Here is a 21,114-nt window from a genome sequence, read left to right as displayed (position 1 = left end):
AACATATCAGTCCACTGCATTGTGTGATTGATACATATTTATGTTTTCAGCCATGAAAATTTGATACTGAATCAAACGATATAACCAAATATTCATTTATTCGACCATTAGCCGACCATTAAGGACCTGTCTTCTTATTAGCTTTCTGCTTGAAAACTTGTCAAAATTATTCATAGTACAACACTCAAGGTGGTAGAGGGTTAGATATTAACTTTAACTGTTCAACTTATACACAAATCTAATACGTCAATAGAGATGATGGAATTGAAATGCTTACTATCAAATAGCATAACAGCTGATCAGTAACAAAGTAGACCTTTAAGGGAATAATTAATGAGTATCGAAATACTCCAATGACAGCAAGCTATAACCCACCAATAATTACAAACCAAGGTGTTACAAATAGTGACATAGCAACTTTCGACCTCAACACCTGATGAAGGTGTTGATGGATTAAATAGATGTTGATCGATCAATTAGCCTGACTCTGACATGATGAGACAAACAGTTTAATGTTTGTTTACCAATACACAAATCATAATGTAATATAATTTTGTAAATAAAAACTAATAGGAAGTACATTTGAAAAATCTATTGGTTTTCATTTGAAGGACAGAAGCTAACAGAGAATCATCAACCTCTCACATAGTAAGTCAACAGTAGATGTAGTTATGTAGTATTAAACAGTATAATAGTTTGACCCTTTTACCCCTTAGACTGACCAACATCTAATTTCTCCTAACAGTATCACCCCTGAATCAAACATTAAGGTCATGAGAATTAAATAATGATCAACAAATACCAGAGCTCTTGATTGTTAAGCAAAATCTCCATGTCAGCACTGTAGGAAATGTACAGAAAACAGCACAGAGAATATGCACACTGATCTTTGGGTGTAAAGGGTTAATTATCTGGGTGAGGGGCTCCTCTGCCTTTTTACCTTCCACTTTTCTTATTTTTAAGTTACAGCCATTGAATATAATTATGGTGGTAAAATGGTGACAACTTCGCTTTCCATAGTTTCATGTCTTTGCGCCCATTTTGTCATTAACTTCCTTTTATAACTGCAAGGTGATTTTTAATGATAAATAATAGATCTTATATTCATCTGAAGGTGTTAGACTCCTTACAAAAATTAATGTACTTCTTTTCTTTGCAGAAGTCTGTAAGGAAAATGAAACACACAAGATTCTACCTGAGGCAAAACATAGAACCCTTGGGCAGTTTATGCATATGCATTGGTAGTCTCCCAGTTGGCCTTGACACAAGCAAATACAAAATTTTGATTGGCAACATTCTAGGAGAAAGTAAGTTCTGTTTTGTTTGTTTTTTAGATGCTTCTAAACAAGTATCTTTGTTTTACGAGGGGCTAATGTACGTTTCCTGAGTCCTCGTTCCCCTGACCATCTGCCATGTCCATTCAGCTATTTAAGAGTGACAGAGACCCTGGTAACAAGATTGACGACACCTTTGTGACCTAATATTTTACACATTAAAATACTCAAAGGGAGGCTTTTGGCTGTTCTCATATTTTTTCTTGTAATTGTTTTGTAGCCATGGAATTTTGTGAGGTGAAAAGTGTGTTTTCAAGTTGTGGTGAGTTACTAGTAATCTTAGAGCTCAGTTCATGTATCTAATAATTAAGACACATTATTATATCACTGGCAGTGCCCATGGGAAGTATAAAGCGAATTCTGTGTTCTTTCTGTAGAGCATTTCCTAGAAGTACTTTAAAAAACAGATGAATTGAAAAAGACTGACTGAAATCAAGATTTCTGTTTCTTGCATATCGGTATTCTCTTCCTACAGTTAAGGAGTTATGCCTATTTTGATTTTTTTGTTATTCCCTATAGCCTGGACTGTTCCCCCCTGAAAGCCAACCCCTTCTAGTACTGGTAAACTCCAAAAGTGGCGGCGGTCAGGGGGCAGACATGTTCACAGCTTTCCAGAGACTGCTCAACCCTAATCAAGTGTACAGCCTCTTAGAGGGAGGCCCATTATCAGGGCATGTTAAACTCGCTCCCCCTCCATATCGAGACGAATTCCCACCTGAATTTGTTGAGGTTACACGGAAGTTGTTTACTTAGTAGGAACTATTTCCTTAGACTCTTGTGTCCACGAGAATTGACCGAGGCCGAGCTAATCAAGCCATAGTGCAGATATGGGTGGGTGCAGAATCTTTCCAGTGTAGATTGCACCCTTTAAAGGGCGATACCCATATTTACATGAGATAACCCAATGTCTCCCCCCAAGCCTCGCTTTCAAGATGGAACAAGCAAGGAAGTGGTAAATGGTGAAACAGAGAATTAACTCTGAAGTGTAAATTAAAGTGCTATTTAAACCCATGAATAACCCACAGGGCGTTAGCCCTAATAAAGGGAAACAGGGAACCACACGAGGCAAAGAACAAATCTTTTGACCTCGGTGGGAATCGAACCCACGACCTCCGGATCAGATCTACCGTTACTCTGCCGACTGAGCTACGAGGTCGCACAGAGAAAGTCGGGGACGATTTAGGATGGTGAATCGCGGCGAAGAGAGTAAGGGTACATATGAATGTTGTGCCGCGTAGCACTGGGAACACAAATGGTGAAACAGAGAATTAACTCTGAAGTGTAAATTAAAGTGCTATTTAAACCCATGAATAACCCACAGGGCGTTAGCCCTAATAAAGGGAAACAGGGAACCACACGAGGCAAAGAGGTCAAAAGATTTTTTCTTTGCCTCGTGTGGTTCCCTGTTTCCCTTTATTAGGGCTAACGCCCTGTGGGTTATTCATGGGTTTAAATAGCACTTTAATTTACTCTTCAGAGTTAATTCTCTGTTTCACCATTTGTGTTCCCAGTGCTACGCGGCACAACATTCAAGGAAGTGGTAAAGATTGATGTAAAATTTTTAGTCCAAAAAAGGCATGGGGGTTAGTTTTCCTTATATGACGTCGTCCTGCAGAAGAGCGATTTATATTTTGTCGTATAGGTTGCTTCCCAAATTAATCATTTACAGCTATTCTATACTCAAAACTCTAAGCCTTGTCTTCTTCTGTCAGCTTTGTCCCATCGTCTTTAAATCGCCGAATATCTAAAATATGAATCGATTTGTATCTTTGTTTCAGAGTTTATGCTTTCAGATCTATTTCTGATTTTCGTGTCTTGATCTGTGGTGGTGATGGCACAGTTGGCTGGGTGCTGTCATGTTTGGATGATGTTGTTCAAGAGATGAAGTGTAAGCTACCTGCATCAGCAGTTCTTCCTCTTGGCATTGGTAAGTGGATTTTTTCCAAAGTATTCGTGTTCCCTACGATTTAGAGCAAATTTATTTCCAGAGTCAAAAGTACCTTTGTACGTTTTGTTTTTCTGCGATATGTCATAGATTTCAAGACTCGTTCAACAAACTTGGTCAATGGGATGGAAATCCGAAACTAATCATGACTTAGTCATTCGTGTTTTCTAGGCGATATAGACCCTAGAAAGTCATCCAGATTTTCCCTTTTCAGGCCCGAAAAGTTCGTAGTATTTGAAAGTAAATCAAGTAGTATTGATTACTGAAAGTCTGGAACTCTATACGGTAATTATATGAGCATTTTCAAGTTACGATTGTAGCGTATTTTGAAAAGCTGCCGTTCGGGTGGTATAGCACAGTGAAAAGAAAATGGGTGGGAAATTGAACGAGACTCTCGTATGAATGAATCTCTCTCGTGATCTCTATAGTAACAAGAGAATTAGTGGCAAATTGAATGAGATTCCCAGCTTATATGTATTCATCTCTCTCGTGATTTCCATAGTAGCTAGAAAATGAGTGGGAGATTGAACGAGATTCTCAACTTACAGGTAATGATTTCTCTCGTGTTCTCCATTGGGGAGGTGGTTACTCTGGTGGCGAGAGTCCTGTATCGCTTCTCATGGCCGTTGATCAGGCACACGAAGTGTTTCTTGATAGATGGTGTGTCATGTTTGATTCAGCGGACACTAGTGACAGTGCGCTTGGCTCGATGGGAGGAAGAGAAGACAATCCTAGTATTTTTACCATGAATAATTACTTTGGGAGCGGAATTGGAGCAGAGCTTTGTTTAGATTTTCATCTCCAGAGGGAGGAAGCACCTGGTAAATTCCATAGCAGGTGAGGATACAAAGGATTCAATTTACAGGTTACAAAATTAGTCGTAGTGCCTTCGATCGAAGAAAAAGAGATTGCGAAAGCCATTGGATGGTAACAAAGGTTCCATAGTCTTCTGAGATGTACTGTTGTTTCATCTTTACTGTGTTTAATGCACTAAAGGCTACTACTACTATTAAAGGCTACTCGCGGACATTTACTCAAGAGGTCGAAATAGAGGTGATTAATCTGTAGAACGATGGTATTGAATGGCTGATCACAATAAAAGGGGTGTACCGCTGACTATAAGACCTCTTATTGCCTTTTGTTTACCCTGCAAGCGGGCTCATGTTTGAGTTTCACCATACTGCCCCTTTTCGGCCACAGCCGCCTATTTTACCATCGACAGTTGCTTATGGAAAAAGGTTATTGAAACCCCTGTATCAGAATTAACTTTCTTAACATCGAGTGTTGGTCCAAATCATCATCGTCTGTCAGTTGTATTTAACTCTTAATGATTGCGTGCGTATCAGTTGCACAATTTTTTATGTCATGCTCCAATCACACCTGAGCGTTTTGTTTTGGCGTTTTGCGGTGCTCGTTTGCCTTTCGTCCTCTTTAACTTTCTAGGGACCAGTATCTTATTTACTTCCTTTTCGCTGCAGATTGATAGCAAAAAAACTTGACTTACCAACACTAGAAGGAATTGTAATTCTGAACATAGGCAGGTAAGTAAAAGCTTGAAATTGAGGTCAATCAAATTAATTCGAATTAACTTTGCAGTGGTTAGATTTTCAATTTAATTGCAAGAAAATCGCTGCACATCGGCTTCAACAAGTAATTTTAAGCTGCACAGTTTTTATGCCCGGTGAAAGTATGATTCGTGTAGGTCAACATTATTTGTTTCATATAATTATGATCTGATTCCTTTACGGGAACGAACAACCTTTTAAAATTTGTCTCACTCACATCACGTGGCTTCGCAGCAGTCCCCGCCTATTATCTGGGAGGCCCGGGTTCGATTCCAGTCAAAGTCTGAATTTTTAAGGCTTCTTTTCTGAGATTACTTTGATAGCAGCTGACCTGCGATTACCAATTCATTACTTGTAAAGTCTTTTATTCTTTTGTATAAATTTTGCGCTTTAACGTTTTTTTAAATTTGTTTTCCGGCCAGTTGGGGAGCAGGCACAGTTGCATGGGGACCAGACAAAGAAGATGTATGTAGTACTTCATGAATTTAGTGGTGATATCTGCTCATATTCTTAGCACCAAACAACTGATAAAATAACCATGACATGTCCCTAGAAGATGAGGTCTGGAAAAGACTCTAAGATTCAGCGCATTAGCTATAAAGAAGCCAATAAGTGCGAAGAGTAGAATTGTCCAAACCGCCAATAGCGCGGGAAGTAGCAAATGACCAAACCGCTGTTGGTTTTAGTTTTGCCCGTGATTGGTTCGGAGAGTGGCTTGAATTATCTGGACCAATCGCAAAGCGAAGTTAAACGAAATAAATGCAATCCCGGATTCCTTTTCCACACACAATTGAAATTGCTTGAATCTTTTTGCAGGGTCATGCCTCAGCTTGTCACTGTGACGGTCTTGTCGAGGTGGTTGGACTTCAGGGAGTAATGCACCTAGTGAGTCAGAATCACCGCCATCTTTACCCTTCACGCCCTAACATCAGCAGGCATATGCACCATACTGTTCTCTCCAATCTGCTCCGCGTATTTTTTTCTACAACTGCCACAATTTTTGTATCCTGCCTTTTCCGTTCTTCTTAAATATTTGCATAAGAAACTTTTTTTTTTAGCGATAAAAGTGGTGCCTTAGTTCTTAATTGAGATGAATTCTTTATTAAAAGGGTCAGATTCAAAGTGGAATCAGGACTGGTATTCGGCTAGCACAGGGAGCCCAGGTATAGATGTCTGGTTGTAATCCAGTAAATAACATAATGAAGCCATAAGTTGATTATCCTCTTAATATTCTCCTGTAATTTCTGTGTTTCACGTTACTATGTTCCCACCAGTGGCGTAGCGTCATTTTTTTCTGCATATTTACTTTATAAAATCAGTTGATAAAAAAACTATCATGTAATACCACCCCTTCCCTTCCCCCCTCCCCCCCCCCCACACACACACCGACGCAGAACCACAGTTTCTTTAGAAATTTACCCTCTTCATTCATCCGCTTCAATGTTTTTTTTCTTAATTGATGAAAATTATTATTACTTCATTACAGATCAACATCAAATTAAAATCAGAGATGCCCGTACAAATAGATGGTGAACCTTGGATGCAGCCTCCTGGAAATGTGATTGTACGGCCCATACTAACACAGGTATTTACTGTGTAACGACGCTGTAAAAGATTACCGTTTGGGGAAAATGAAAGGCTTGTGATTGGACTCGCATATCTCAGTGTTAAAAATGCACCTAGAACATTTCGAAAAATCAATTTAGTTTTATCTTTTTACCTGATTATTTTTGCCAACATTTACATCCAAGAATTCAATAAAACGTTTATAACCGGACGACTTTGGTTCAGAATTAAGAATATTTTGCTAGAACCCAAACGGCCATCGAACACTTCTAGAAATTTCATCGTAAGTTCACTTTTTTTTTCTTTAGGCCCTGATGCTATCGAAGAGGAAGGTTAAAATAAAAAACAAAAGAAGACCCACAAGTTCGTCTCGCCCTCCTGCAAGCCCCAGCGCAACAAGAACTATTTTTTATGACGATTAAACACTTACCCCGGGCTTATGGCAGCTTAATTAGAAACCATACTGGATATTTTTTCCAGCTCTGATTTATACTTAACTTGGTAATCTTGTAAAGTTTCATCTAGTTAAGTGTTGCTTTAGCCGAGAAAATGTAATTCGAAATTGTAAAGGAAATTACTGTCATTTGTATCGCTTTGGGAATACGCTGTATTGTAAACAGTGCAGACTAAAATTCCATCTTTATAGTGCGTTAAATTGAACCAATTGTGAAACTCTACCGGCACGAAATGCATGCTGGTTGAAACAAGGAGAGCGGCTCAGTCCTCACCATTCGAACCTCTTCAGTGTACATTACTATTCGTGCTATTGGAGTCAATTTCTAACACCGGCCATGATTTGTTTATCGAAGTGGTATATAATGATTCTGAACTAGTCTCGGCCACATTCTGTCTTTCCCCGTTCCGCCCGTAAATGCGCAAAGGCGTTGTAGTAGACGCTACGTGCTAACGAACCAAACTCGTAACCTGGTATTCCATAGTCGTATGTAGGAAAAAAAGGGTGGCGCGAGATTTCTAGACGAATCACAGTTTATTAAAGATTTCATGCTTAAGAAAAAAGTGAGAAGAATACGATTAACTAACGCAATTTCACATAGGAATGAAAACACTTGAGAGTCGACGATACGCGTACCCTGGTGTTCCACAATCGTATATCACAGGTGCGAACTAAAATGTTGAAATCTCTGTCTCGAGGTGGAGTTGAAAAGTTAGCTTGTCCCGTCAATGGAGTTTTTACAGAAGACACCGGTGAATTTGAAGATAATATAAGTTCGAGTATATTTCAAAAGAATGTTGTATTTGTAATTATATGTAAAAAGTGGTTTAACTGCAGAAATATTCATTAACAAGCTAATATGCATGAACGCCTTCTGTTGATTTACCTTTTCTCCATATGTTTCATTTTATAAAATGATCAGTTCATGTAGATGTGATCCGCGTGAATTAAATTTGTGAGAAAACCTTTTTTTTTCGTCGTTAAAGAGAGCGAGCAAAAATCGGCGAGGTTCTGGGAAGGTATGACACCTTCCTTCATTCTAATTCGATTTTACTCTCACTTACCCCAAGTTTATGCTCGTCCTCACTGTGTCAGGCTTCCAGAGGCAAGGTTAGCTGTGTAGCACGAGGAAGAGTGTAGAATGGAAGGGAAGATTTTCCGGTTTTCTTCTAGTGGGTTGTACAGACGTTAAGTTATTTAAGTTAAGTTAGTTTCACTCAGGTTTGTGGCTCGATTTACTCAGGTTTAACTGAAGGTCTCTTTCAAGTGTGGTCATAATTAGCTGTGTATCTCTACATGTTACACCTTCGAGTCCTTCACTGGAAATATAACTTTGGAGCGTAAATTCTAGTCCCCCAGTAAATCTAACGGCAATGGCAAATTATTGAATTTCTTAAGTTCGCTCAGCGGTTGACAAGAAGGAAATATCACAAGCAGTCACTAAGGACTAAAATTCATGACAAGTCAACACCCTAAAAGGCAGAACAAAGGGTGGTGCGAGACTTCTAAACCAATCACAGTGCAGTAAAGATTTCATATCTGAGGGTTTTTTAAATGCTAACCGTCACTCCCACCCACCCTTAGGATAGAAATGTAAAGCTTAAAAATGTTTCCTAACCTCCCGGAAATATATATTTGTTACCCCTTTTTTTACATCGGGTGTGACCAAAAACCTCGAAGAGAGTCGCGTCAAGAAGATACATTATGGTTTTAAAAGAAAACAGCTCAGTTTCTGGGAAAACTTCAGACTGAATAATTCATTAAAACGAAAAGTTCAACATTATGAGAGATACAGAAAGCAATTTTGTATCAGTTTACTCGTCACAGGTCATTGTGGCACATAATCCACACTGTGGATGAACCCGAAGCGTGACTTAGAAATCTTGACAGGGTAAACTGAGAACGGACTCATGTGTACGGTCATAAAGATGTTTTATTGAAGTCTTCGTTAACGTTTTACAGTAGATCTGGAACCCTTCTTCGTAACTCGGTGTTACTTCCCTCAAAAAGCCACTCACACATTCAAGTTATTCTTACTGTAGAAGCCATGTTAATGATCACGTTTGAACAAAGTTTAAAAAAATACCACATACCACAATAAACTAGAATTCTCGTTGTGAGTTAAAAAAATCTAGAAATGGGCTACAAAATTAGATTTAAAAACACTACTAAATATCTAAGTTAGTGGTATTCTAAGACCTTTTTTCTTTTTTTGTCGATTTTCAGGTTAATGTTAATAATAATGTAAATTATGTAAAGAGGCAGGCTTCAGCCATGACAGAGGTCACCAATGAGTATAATTCTCGCAAACGAATTATAAAAACTCTAAGACAGGACCTATTTAAATTACTTTCATTCTATAAAAACCTCTAACAAATGAACTCTGACCTTGTTTATTTCCTCTAACAATTCTAAACGTAGTTTGCATGCAAAGTACTCGCAAGCTTGTTGTGGAAGTGAACTATTCAAATTGTTGTCGTACCTATATCTGACTTGTTACTCGTTACCACAACATCTTTCTAATTTCTTTTTTAAGGAATTTACGTTCATAAAGAACGTAGTAACATAGCGAAAATAGACGTCACTCTACCTTTTAGCTATCATTATGTTCTCATACGAGGTATAAAAATTATAGAAATGAGCTACTTAGGTCATTCAATATATTGTTAAATCTCAAATGCATGACGTCTTATCCAGTAATTGTTTCTCTTTTTTTGTGTGACATTTTTACCTTTTTTTTTCAGCTAGAGATACTAACGAAATTAAACAACTCGACACGTACTCTGAATACTCGCCGGACGAGTTGTAGTAATGTTCGAACGATTCAGATTGTTACTGTACCGCCTAATGTCTACTAACTGCGGAAATCTTAACCGCAAGTCTAAGTTCTTTAATTTAATATACAACCCAAAATTAACGTCACTTTAACTCCTTATGACTAATGCTCGCGGATGAGTTCTAAAATGTTAAGAAATGAACTATTTAGATTACCAGGGTACCATCAAATATCTTGTAAGTGGACGTCCCGTGCATTTGTCTAAGTTTTTCTTGTCAAATTTTAGATGATTTTTCGTGTTTAAACAAAACCTAGAAATGAATTATCTAAATAGTTGTTGTGCAGATTAATATCTGATAATTCTTTTTAAAGCTCGTTAGTTTTCTTTTTTTATCACATTATTAACCTTCTATGCTCTTTTCTATATTAGGAACTCTACAAGAAAGTTCTTCTGGGACATCAAATCCCCTCTAAACTATGAGTAAACTCCGAATAAACTTAACACTTTCCATGGAAATGAGCTTAAACATTACTTTTAAAACCAGTGAGGCATTCCTAATCAAAACAGTTACTCAGCTATATTTTATTTAATGTTATAATAAAGTTCAGATATAACGCACACTGTCATTGGTTGAAAGAGCGTGCTCTATGAGAGTATAGAGCATAGAGCTGAGCCATCTGCCAAACTGTACTATGTTCGAGCCTTTCCGGGACTTCTTTTTAGCTTTTTTCCGATAATTGAAAGTGAAATTTCGGAACTGAAGCGAGCCGGCAAGTAGCAACAGAAGAATCAAACAAAGGTTTGTAAACATATCAGGCGCCGTAATTTACGTTATTAAAACGTGAGCAGATACGAAAATCCTCAATGGAAAACAAACATTCCGAGTTTTAAAGATTTTCACGCTCAGTTATGCTCTTTTCTATATTAGGAACTCTAAAAAAAAGTTCTTCAGAGACATCAAATCCCCTCTAAACTAAGAGTAAACTCCGAATAAACTTAACACTTTTCATGGAAATGAGCTTAAACATTACTTTTAAAACCAGTGAGGCATTCCTAATCAAAACAGTTACTCAGCTATATTTTATTTAATGATGGAAAGATCAGCATGCAGAATAGAATATCTTATCACACTTGGAGCATAGCCAGCTTTTCGACTTGTCGTGGGCTTATACCCTGAGAAAGTTCAATTTTTGTTTCAAAATTTGCAAGAGTGATATGATAAAATTTAATGGTACAGGACTCTAGGCTGGCTACACCCCTGGTATTGTTGTGCTCCGTTTTGAGCCATCCGACTTAACTGCGGTGTAGCAATCATGGTCTTTAGAAATACGCTAAAACTAACAGACTCAAAGTGTCAGGTAGATGTACATGTTACAAAAACAAAGAAACAAAGAAACAAACCAAAAGCGGGAAAAAAAAAACAAAAGAAAAATGAACTACCACTACACGCCTACTCAGATATAGCACAATATTTTCCACTCCAACTATACTAAATTACCATACAATGATTAGTTCAGACAACAAGGTTACTAATTATTGTTAACATTAAATCTAAAAAAATAGAGGTCAGATTTTTCTACTAAGATGTTACCATACGACCATACGTATTGATTACTAGAATTATTTTTTTTCTTTTCTTTGAACTTTTTCTGGTTTTTCTCCAGCACTCGCAGTCTCCATACTAATGGCAATGTTTTTGGCTCTTGTAGACTGTCAGACGCAAAAGAAAAAAGCATGCAAATCAATGAATGCAAAAATTAATTATCGATTAGTTGTTTGTTTGATCTACTGACCCGACAATCAGTCAGTCAAGCATTGAATGTTTGCATGTCAACATTGAAGTGTATTGCAGCCATAATATAATCCAGTTAGTAATAACCATGCCCACTGGCCAGGTGGAGAGTCCGGAAAACATTCAGGCAGATAATCAGCCCATCTGTCAGTCAGCCAGTAGTCATAGCTCAGGTAGTCAATTCAATTTGACGGCTTACCGGCCAGTTAGTCAGAAAGTCAAGTGACCAGACTGTCAATGAGTAAGCTGGTCAGTGCTTTAAGGACAGAAGGCAGATATGAATATACAAACATATACAGAGAGAGCACTCATCAGTGCGGCGTACTCGCCACCTAGAAGTTTTTTTTTATTAAAATTTTTCAAATCATACATCAACAAAAGCAGAGAAAAAAATTGATCAATTTGAAAATGTTTTGGTACCTTTTCTGCCAACAATGAAGGGGATAGCTGAAAAAAATTCGCGAGTGACTTTGAAAAAAGACAAAGAGCATATTATAGCAATAAAAATTCAGACTTCCTTCTTCATCTCCAATAACTTCAATCATTACAGTTGCGGTGAAATCTCAAATTTGAAATTGGTTTGAATTAGCCAAGGACTTAAAAAATTTAGCGTAGAGTTCATCCTACATCTCAAATATTACACGTATTCTATAAGATTAGAAAGATGCATGTAACAAAAAAAACATTTTCTTTAGAGGGATTTGTTTTCCAAAACCCTTTAGTCAGCGGTATTCAGTATTAAAGCAGACGTAATAAGCATTTACCTTGGTTCGAAAACAAAGAACTAAAGTCTGGTATCAAACACCTCTTCTTCCCCTGGATGGAATACGAAAAGAGATTGAAATACAATGCGCTCATTTTCTTTTAAGCGATACAATAATAATTTTCACAAACACAGAAAAGAGGGCTGCCACTTATCAAAGCTCATTAAATTTTTTCATGTCTGTGTTGAAGTGTTTTGAAAACTGAGGTACACAACATCAAAGTAACCATGTTCTTTCAATGAGCTGGGGTAAGCGGCGGCTATGTTTTCTGTATCTGGGAAAATTATTACTGTATCCATAAAAAACCCAAACAAACAAACTAGTAAAACGGCTTCATAAATTCATAAATGTTGGGTTTTGGCATTGTATCAAAAGTTATGGCTCTTCGTTACGAGGAGGTATAATAATGCCCAAGTAGTGTGGTTTTTTTGTTTTCTCTCAATGAAGTCACCTCCCGATATGAACCACGACCTTTCGACTAAGCACTTCAAGTGATCTTCAGCCAATTGAGTAGACTGATTATGCATCACCTTATAAAGCATGTGTGGACCAATTTGAATTTATCTCTTCTGATTTGTAAAAAATGTTACCTTCCTCTGCGACATCCATGTCAGGCTCAGGCGCCTTCACTTCTTCTTCACCTTTTTTAGCTCCTTTAGAAAATGATTTATTTGATACGATAAAAGTTAGTATACAGTCATTAAATTTTGTGTTTGTACTTAGAAGTTAAAATCATTAATGGTTAGTGACCAATCAAAACCCATTATCTCCTTTACCTTTGTTACTGGGCACCGAAATCTCTTCAACCTCCACCTGCTCCTCATATTTACCAGCTGTGTGAAATCAGATTTATTATTAAAAGTTACGTTTGTTACATTTACAACGCAACTAAGTCTTAAGTCTTTGACGACAACAAACTTTCCAATAAGAGTTTTTTAAATTCATCTACCCATTAGGTTTAGTAACTGAGAAAGGGTTTTGTACCTTACCGGAAATAGAGACCGACAAGCTGCTCTCGTAAATTTTTTCATGTGACAGACTTAGAATCGTGATTTGATTGGTGATTAAGCGTTAACATGATAACCCCAGTCTTATTGGTGTGACATACAAAACCAAGCAATCAAGTATACCAAGTGCGCCAGCTTGATAGCACCAGCCACCATTCGCTGTTTTTTTTAGAGTTATGAAATTTCCGAAAAAAAATTAAATGAAAATTGAAAAGGTGTTTACCTTCCACAGTCTTTGTAGTGGCTGGTCTGATGTCAAAATCCTCCTGATAATCTGTTTTAAGGAACAAGTAGAGTAAAATGTTTCACAAAGCTCACATTTAAATCTGAAAGTTAATTTCGGCGCATGAAAATAGTTGCTGAAATAATATCTCTGCCAAATATAGTTGTTAAGACGCGTTACCTTTTTTCATTTTGGCGATTCCTATGACCGTTTGAAAAAGCAATTTGCAGTTGAAGTCACATTGGGCAACTGTGACTTTTGCAGTACTAGTACTTCTCTTAAATCAAGCGGTTGTCTACGCCTTCTTTATATATTTCTTTCATAAATAAATTTTTACCTGAGGAAGATGGATTCGCATCCCCTCCACAGGCTTGTTCAATTGCTGTCAACAGAGCAAAGAATTATCATTAAGTTATTCTTCATACAATATATGTGAAAACTGGAAACAATGAAAGATCATTGTCAATATATATGTATCATTTATTAACTACAACCGTGTCATATGGGAGACGATGGTATCTTCCGTCCATAATACACTGTACAGGTTACCAATGTAAATGAATGGGGATCTCATGTGTGGAGGTCTTAAAAAGTGCATATCGCAATTTAACACCAGAATGTCTGGAGGTAACTTATCAACCAAAAGTAAAATAACCTAATTTCGTCACATTATTGTTATATGGGAAACCATTCCTTAATCTATCCTTTCTCAAAATGCACCTACAGAAATTATCAGAGCAGAAAAGGAATGCTATGGTTTCTATAGGTATTTCAATTTGAGAGAACTAATATTTGCTAGCCTAATTGATTAAACTATACATACCTGCCAAGAAAGTTGGATTGCAAAGTCAATTACAGCTTTATCGTTCGCATCAAAACTCTTATACTTATTAACTGACCTGGTTGCGGTGCAGGCAATTCAGGGGCTTCCACTTCTGGGATTTCGTTGTATTCCAATACCTGCATTTCAATTTGCTCTCCTACGGGAAAGGAAATGAAAAAAGGAATCAAGTATAGAAAAGAGAAAGGAAAGAAAAGTATCATACAGAGAACCCTACAAAGGCGTGAAGAAGATATTTCGTATGTGACTACACTAAGAAGCACTCTATTTTTACCCTCTTCGACGTTAGCATGTTCATCTCCATTTCCAATCTGTCCCTGCTGATCATTATCTGCTTTTCATATGAAAAAGTAACGCCAATTTAAAACTTAATAGCCATTGTCAGGTTTATATAAAAAAAAGCATTCTACAATTGAGAATCTTAACCTTATGATTTAAGACAGAAGTATAGCAATTCATACTTTGAGAATTGTTTGCAGAATGAGTTTTGACTGGCATGCTATTTTAAAAATCTATCGCAAATGGCATCCATTTGTCTCAATGTTCCCTAATAGTTTAGTTTTTTAGTTTTTTTTTCATTTCAAGGTTTGAAATATAATTATTGTTATCATGGTATTTTTCAATGGAACTTAAAACTGTACCTTCTTGATTTTGTCCTCTGCTGAAAATAGATCGAACATTGGACCACAACTTCCTCAGTTTTGCTTTCAACACAGGCTGAACCTAGACATTCAAAATATATTGAATAGTTTACGTTATGACTTTCAAGTAACGTATTTAGAAGTCACGTTGGTCTCTATGGCTAAAGTCAACGGCGGAGAAGCTAAAAAAATCTGTCCGATCATTTACTTTTTCATGCTTGTTTTGTATGTCAATCGTTACACTTACAAAATTGAGTTGCCAGCCTGCTCTGACACGAAACCAAATTTGAACATAACGGTAGGTGCTATTCCAAAGTAACAAAAAAGAGAAACATATTACCTGTGGAGTAGAAAGCGTATACAGCAATGGGTTGATGGCTGAATTTATCGGCAGAGCGAACACTGCAATCCACACTGCCAGATCACCAGGTGGATCAAATGTTTTCTCGACGTGGGAACGGATGCCGATAGCAATGATTGGCATCCAACACAAGAAATCGGTCAGAATAATGAAGAAGACTCTTTTGGCAAGTGTTCTTTCTCTTTTGGCCTGAGCACTTTGTGCTCTTGCTCGTATTTCACGAACAGTTCCATGTGCACCAAGCTGTCTGCTTGACGACCATGATTTCCACAAGATGGCAATATAAGCAACCATGATGAAGATGAATAGGGAAAAATTCAAAACGATAAAGATGGAAGTGGAGTATTCCCAGCCTTTTTGTAATTCAGGGGAAAGCTGCAGGGGCAGGCACACTACATTATTGCCGTAATACCTCTCACTGAAATAGTGCATTCCGGACAAGGGAAGGAATGCCATAACGCCTCCCACCAGCCAGATAACTACGCACATTATACGGGTCTGCCTTGGGGTAATTTTTGCAAAGGTGTAAGGAAACACGATGTTCTTGAGTCTGTCCAATGCGATCAGAGAAATCATCATCACTGACACTTCACTTGAAAAGACAGACATGGCACCATTGAAATGGCAAAACCACCCGGTGCGCCACTCATAGTCATGCAGATAGTATTCCCCTGACCATTGCAGGTCTTTTATACCTATAATGATAAGGTATATCCCCATGATGCCGTCAGATACACCTAGATTCACCAACATGATAGACTGGACCACATTGTTATCAGGGTAGAAATACTGCCACCCAACTACGAATAAAGACCCTAACAACGAGAGCAGACCGACAATCCAAAGAGTTCTCCTTGGAGCATGGTGGCGGAACATGGAGTGGCAGCTTGCAAAGTTATCATTGAAGACATATTCGCAATCAGCATCCTGCCTAAAAAGATCGAGATGGCAGCACATCAGGTTGGTGTCCAAGGTTCTAAAATTCCAAAAAAGAAGAAGAAGAAGAAAAAGAAGAAATATCATTTCATTATTGCATCTTTGAAAGCCATTAATAATCATTAATTGATTAATAACATAGACTATTGTTAAAATGATTGTTTGAAGGGGTGAGTGAAGGTAAGGATCGTTATGGAGTCTTACACTCTGATGATGTGCGTCAAGTGCCTGAAAAAGCCTTTGGGGAGCTCAGCCATCAGGTTGTAATGCATGAACCTGTAATTTCAAATAATCATGATGTGAACATTAAGTTGGTTTATATCATAATTAACCGAACAAAATGATTCACTCCAAAAAATGAATTTTCAAGAATAAGATTCATCAAGCTAATGTAATGTTAAAAAAAACTGTCCAAAAGGACAAAATAAAGAACCCTAACTGAGGATTTTTATTACGGACCCTAGCATGATATTTTCTCAAAGATTTTTCAAATCTGAACATTAAGCCCAAGATAGGTCTCATCATGCTTTCTTGGAAACTTTTGATGGCTACTGATTTTATGAACGTGGCAGCCCATTCGGTTGAGTTCGTTCGCTGTATAAAAGACTCTTTCCGGCCTCATCCAGGGAAATACTGCTCTGGTGTGTCAAAGTTATTTTCAAAAACTACCATTTACGAGTCTTTTCTTTGCTTACAACAAAATCAAAAGAATACTCGCCCACAAGTTATCCGATTTCAATATCTGCAACAAAGTTTAGTTGCCTAGATAAACATCTGTCATTCTCAGTAAACTTACAAAAATCGCAATTCGTGGGCATAGTTGAAAGTCGTGCTGGTAACGTTTTGTATCCTATTGCCGAAGATATTGCTGAAACGAAGTACGTAACCATTTACAATTAGGTCCTAAACGGGGACTTGCAGTAGCCATATTCCTTGTCCTAATTGATTTACATGGACTTTTCGTTAAAACTAAACAGATCTCCAAAATTTTTCTTTTTGTTTCTATGATATCTACCTTTGTTTATATTAAAAGGCACAGTTTTAGTGCAACATGAAATTGAACAACATTGCTTCGTTGAACAAGGTAACTTTCACCATATCTGTACTACATCATGTTAAATTTTTGGACTAAAATCTCAGATTTTGAACGCTTATATTATATTCATTCCATCACTTCAAATATTGTAGAATTCTTTTGTGCGTGATTATCTGTACTCACAGAGCTTTGAGGTTTTTGACGCCCTTGAAAATTTTGTCAGGCAGAGCCTCGATTTTGTTCTCTGAGAGATATCTTAAATAGGTGGAATGGATAATGAAATAAATTTTAAAATACATTAACATAACATGATTGGGTAAGGCAATTTTTATTAAAGCTATAATGGAGTTAACATTAAAATAATATTACTGTGTACAGTGTGCGATTCAGATCATCATGAAGAAAGATTTTGAGGTCTAAGTGTACTTACAAATCGAACAGCTCCACCAAGCCCTGGAACTGATCTTCATAAAGTTTCTCAATTTTGTTGTAGTCCATTTTCCTGAAGAGAGCATCATGGGCAGTTTAGACTGAAATTAGCTCATGTGGGAGTGATATTTTTAAATCTGCTTTTTAAAGGTAACTTCTGTAGTTAAGGCAGGGAATGGCAACGTTTTCCAGTAAAATAGCTCCCAGTCTTTATATCTTAATCTTCAAATAACACATTAGACATATCTATAATGATCTCAAGATTAAGCACAAAAACTCTCAAGTTTATTCCCATGGGCCTCGAACGAGGACTGTTGTTTAAAGCTGAAGTTGAAAAAAAATCACTATTGGTTCGCTTCCTGTTACAAGTTACAACATTAGTGCCAGGGTAGTTTGATCCTGCAATACAACAAATTCTTAGATATTGTCAACTCGGATAACAAGGAAAACAAAACCTTGGCCTTCCAGAGGTAAATTATAAAGTAAGTTGTCATTAACTAGGAAGCTTTTATAGTCATTAAGTGCTTTTATATTCAAGAAAATCCTATAACAATAACTAATAATTTTTTTTATGCCAATATTTATCTTACTTACAGAAATTCTACCGCTGTAATGTTCCTGAAAATATACGGTGGCAGATTTCCAATTTCATTGTTTGACAAATCCCTGAAAACAATTATTACCACAGCTACAAAGATTTCGCTTATGACGGAACTACCAAACTCTCAGAAAATATTGTTTACTGGTGCATTTGCTTTCCCTTTTCAGTTTATTTCCCCTAAATCCCTCAGACATATTCCCAGAAAAAAGGTTAATGTTTTAAATTCCAGCTCAAGAAGATCCTAGCAAATTATCCTTGCTAAGAACGCTACGATAAAAAAAATGTTTAATTTTTTAAGGGAAAACATTAAATGAAACATGTTTCATTTATACAAAATTGAAAAACGGGTAAATCAAGGAAATGTCATTCCCCGACTTTTTTGGGGGAAAACCTCAATAACACAAAAACCGTAAAACAAACAAGCCAAAAAAAAGGTAAAAAAACAAAACAAACCTGCGGCAGGGAGATGCAATCCAAATGCAAAATTACTTTTCCGTTACAACTATCATCATCATCATCATCATCATCATCATCATCATCATTATTATTACTATTATTATCATTGCTATTATTATCATCATCGTTAGTTAATAGCTTATCATATTTTAAAAGAAGGTACTTTATCCTGCAAAAAAACAAATCTGGGAGTTCATAAGGTTCCTATTTAAACAGAAGCTTTTGAACTTTTACACCTCCTAGTACCTTAACATTACTAATCAAAGCACAACAACCACATAAAATAGCATCCTCTAATTCAACTGACCAGATTAACAAATTCAAGCTGGAAAAGTCATGATTTTTTAGCTGTGACGGTTATGCTTTTGTAAACAATATTTTAAAAATGATCATTTGGTTCTTCACAATTATCTCCTTGGTTAAATTGTAATTTCACTCACAGATGTGTCAGCTTGGAAAGGCTGTTAAAAAGTCCGTCCGGTAGACTTTTCAACTTGTTATTTGACAGAAGGCTGGTTGGAATGACGAGACAAAAAAAAGCACTTTCATTAAGCCTGCGATCTGAAATTTCCAAGTTAAAATACATAAAGATAGCGAAAGATGTTTTTCGTCTTGTCACGAATGTAGGATAAAGAAAAAATTATCTACGGTGACGCTATCGACATTCCTGGTCCTAGCAGTATGCAGGACGCGTGTCATAGACTTCGTAATAGACCTCGCCCGCCATAGAGTCTCTGTGGCTCAGTATAGAGCTCTGAAGGTCTGATTTTCAATTCCTCATAGGGACTCAGAAGTTTTTCTTTGTTACACGCTCGTGACAAGACGAAAAACATCTTTCTCTATTTTCTTTACTGAGATCAAAACTTACCATCTCTCATTCTATTTATTGTACATAAAATTGCTAGTCATCAGAACCAACCAAAGAGCAGCATGTAGTCATATATATACATGCAATGTTTGTCTTATAATACAGAAAATATTCAAGAGTCTCTTCATTCATTTAGTTTGGTCAATATCTATTACAAGAAAAGCAATTATAGGCCGCTAATAACTTGAAATTTGCGTATTCACTGAACTCTTTTCCCCAACATAGACAATGGCTGCCTCTCGTGTATCAATGAAGAGATCATTAAGCTCGTGATCTAAAAAAATATTCCAACATGGCTCAAAACAGAGATAGATGTGCAATGAAAACAACTCTGATATTCATACCATGCATGAATTTCCTTAATGTATGTATTATCTTTGTACTAAAAATGTCAATTCAGCAACGAAAACACAATATAGGATGATTCAGTTTTAATTTCTGTGCTATCGGTGCAGATGGGAAGATTTTAGATCATTTTCTTGTTACATGCTTTAATCACATAAAGGAAAGAAAATTATGATACTGGCAGGATCTGTGTAAAAATATACAAGCAATCACGAGCTGTAATTTTACAAAAGGGAGAAAAAATTTAATTAATGCTGGAACACTCTCTGCAGTTATTGAGTTTAAACAAGGGGAAAACTTGAGTTGACTTACAGTAGGCTTAGGAGTTTTAGATCTTGGAATAAATCAGGAGGCAATTCAGTGAAGTTGTTGTCTTGCAACCATCTGTGTTGTAATTTGAAAAAAAATATGATCTGTATGCAAAATCTATTTAGTTTTATTGAAACATTTATTTACCGCCTTGTCTTATGATCACTGACGGGAAGGGAAGAAAAGAGAAAAGAAAAAAATGAAATGGAAAAACAAGTATAGACAGGGCAGTAGGAGAGGGGAATGCTGCTGCGTTATGAAAACAGTTTTTCTTTGATAGCTGTATTATTTGATCCACAGCAAAGAAAATAGCCATATATTACCTCTGACTATACAATATAACGCAATGGGATGTAGTGCAATACGAAGAGATACGATTCAGCATATTACCTTATCAATAACACAATAAAAACTTAACCAATCGACCGTTCCCAAACTCGATGCAGTGCTATAAAATCATTATCTGCCTCTGTTTTATTTTCACAACATGATTCAGCAGATTACGATATGTCCTGATCCAGCCAAAGCAGTTAGTAAATTTTATCATCCATAATTTTGTTTTTAGGATAAGGAATTTTTTCCACAACAGTATTGATACATTTACTTACAGTTCCTCTAGCCATATCAGGTTTTTGAAGACACTTCCATTCAATTCTTTCATGTCGTTGTCATTCAGACGTCTGCGTTATTTACCATATAAAACTGATCAATATTTCTAAGATGCACAAGAAGTTTATCTGTTTAGGTAGCAGTATTACTGAAAACTTTTTTTAACTTGTTCAGGACAGTTAAGGATGTTTTGAAATGTGAGCAATAGTCGGCATCGCCGTCATCGCGTGAAGGGTTGCTTGTGCTAACTTCACA

The 21,114-nt window shown here is 36.8% G+C and overlaps 3 protein-coding genes across 5 annotated transcripts in view; 2 read left to right on the top strand and 1 right to left on the bottom strand.

Moving 5' to 3' along the window:
• Positions 1–21,114, top strand: part of LOC149053501 (diacylglycerol kinase theta-like) — a 70,837-nt gene that overhangs the window by 250 nt on the left and 49,473 nt on the right. The window contains exons 2-6 of one of the 3 annotated variants that reach the window (XR_016185532.1): positions 617–648; positions 1,160–1,596; positions 1,854–2,286; positions 3,113–3,261; positions 3,828–4,116. Coding sequence is in view for 2 of the 3 variants with exons in the window: in XM_089202736.1 (XP_089058862.1) it covers positions 3,216–3,261; positions 3,828–4,116 (335 nt within the window). In the remaining variant the exon portion in view is untranslated. The remainder of the gene's footprint in view (positions 1–616; positions 649–1,159; positions 1,597–1,853; positions 2,287–3,112; positions 3,262–3,827; positions 4,117–21,114) is intronic. The other 2 variants (XM_089202736.1, XM_089202727.1) reach the window with 2 other exon arrangements.
• LOC149053505 (diacylglycerol kinase theta-like) lies at positions 5,395–7,828 on the top strand. The gene is made up of 4 exons (XM_089202836.1): positions 5,395–5,729; positions 5,954–6,007; positions 6,331–6,429; positions 6,719–7,828. The coding sequence occupies exons 1-4, from the start codon at positions 5,721–5,723 to the stop codon at positions 6,830–6,832; spliced, it is 276 nt and encodes a 91-aa protein (XP_089058962.1). The 5' UTR covers positions 5,395–5,720; the 3' UTR covers positions 6,833–7,828.
• LOC149053504 (uncharacterized) lies at positions 12,218–19,857 on the bottom strand. Its single transcript, XM_089206007.1, has 15 exons — positions 19,169–19,857; positions 18,266–18,337; positions 17,673–17,744; positions 17,426–17,497; positions 17,003–17,074; positions 16,411–16,482; positions 15,250–16,246; positions 14,910–14,991; positions 14,543–14,602; positions 14,327–14,407; positions 13,765–13,809; positions 13,428–13,478; positions 12,974–13,030; positions 12,788–12,850; positions 12,218–12,249 (listed from the first exon to the last, which is right to left on the bottom strand). Exons 1-15 carry the CDS (start codon positions 19,312–19,314, stop codon positions 12,218–12,220), a joined length of 1,974 nt encoding a protein of 657 aa, XP_089062133.1. The 5' UTR covers positions 19,315–19,857.

Source organism: Pocillopora damicornis, chromosome 1, assembly GCF_964200805.1.
Source record: "Pocillopora damicornis chromosome 1, jaPocDami1.2, whole genome shotgun sequence".
Lineage (NCBI taxonomy): Eukaryota > Metazoa > Cnidaria > Anthozoa > Scleractinia > Pocilloporidae > Pocillopora > Pocillopora damicornis.
This window is presented reverse-complemented; position numbering and strand designations above follow the sequence as displayed.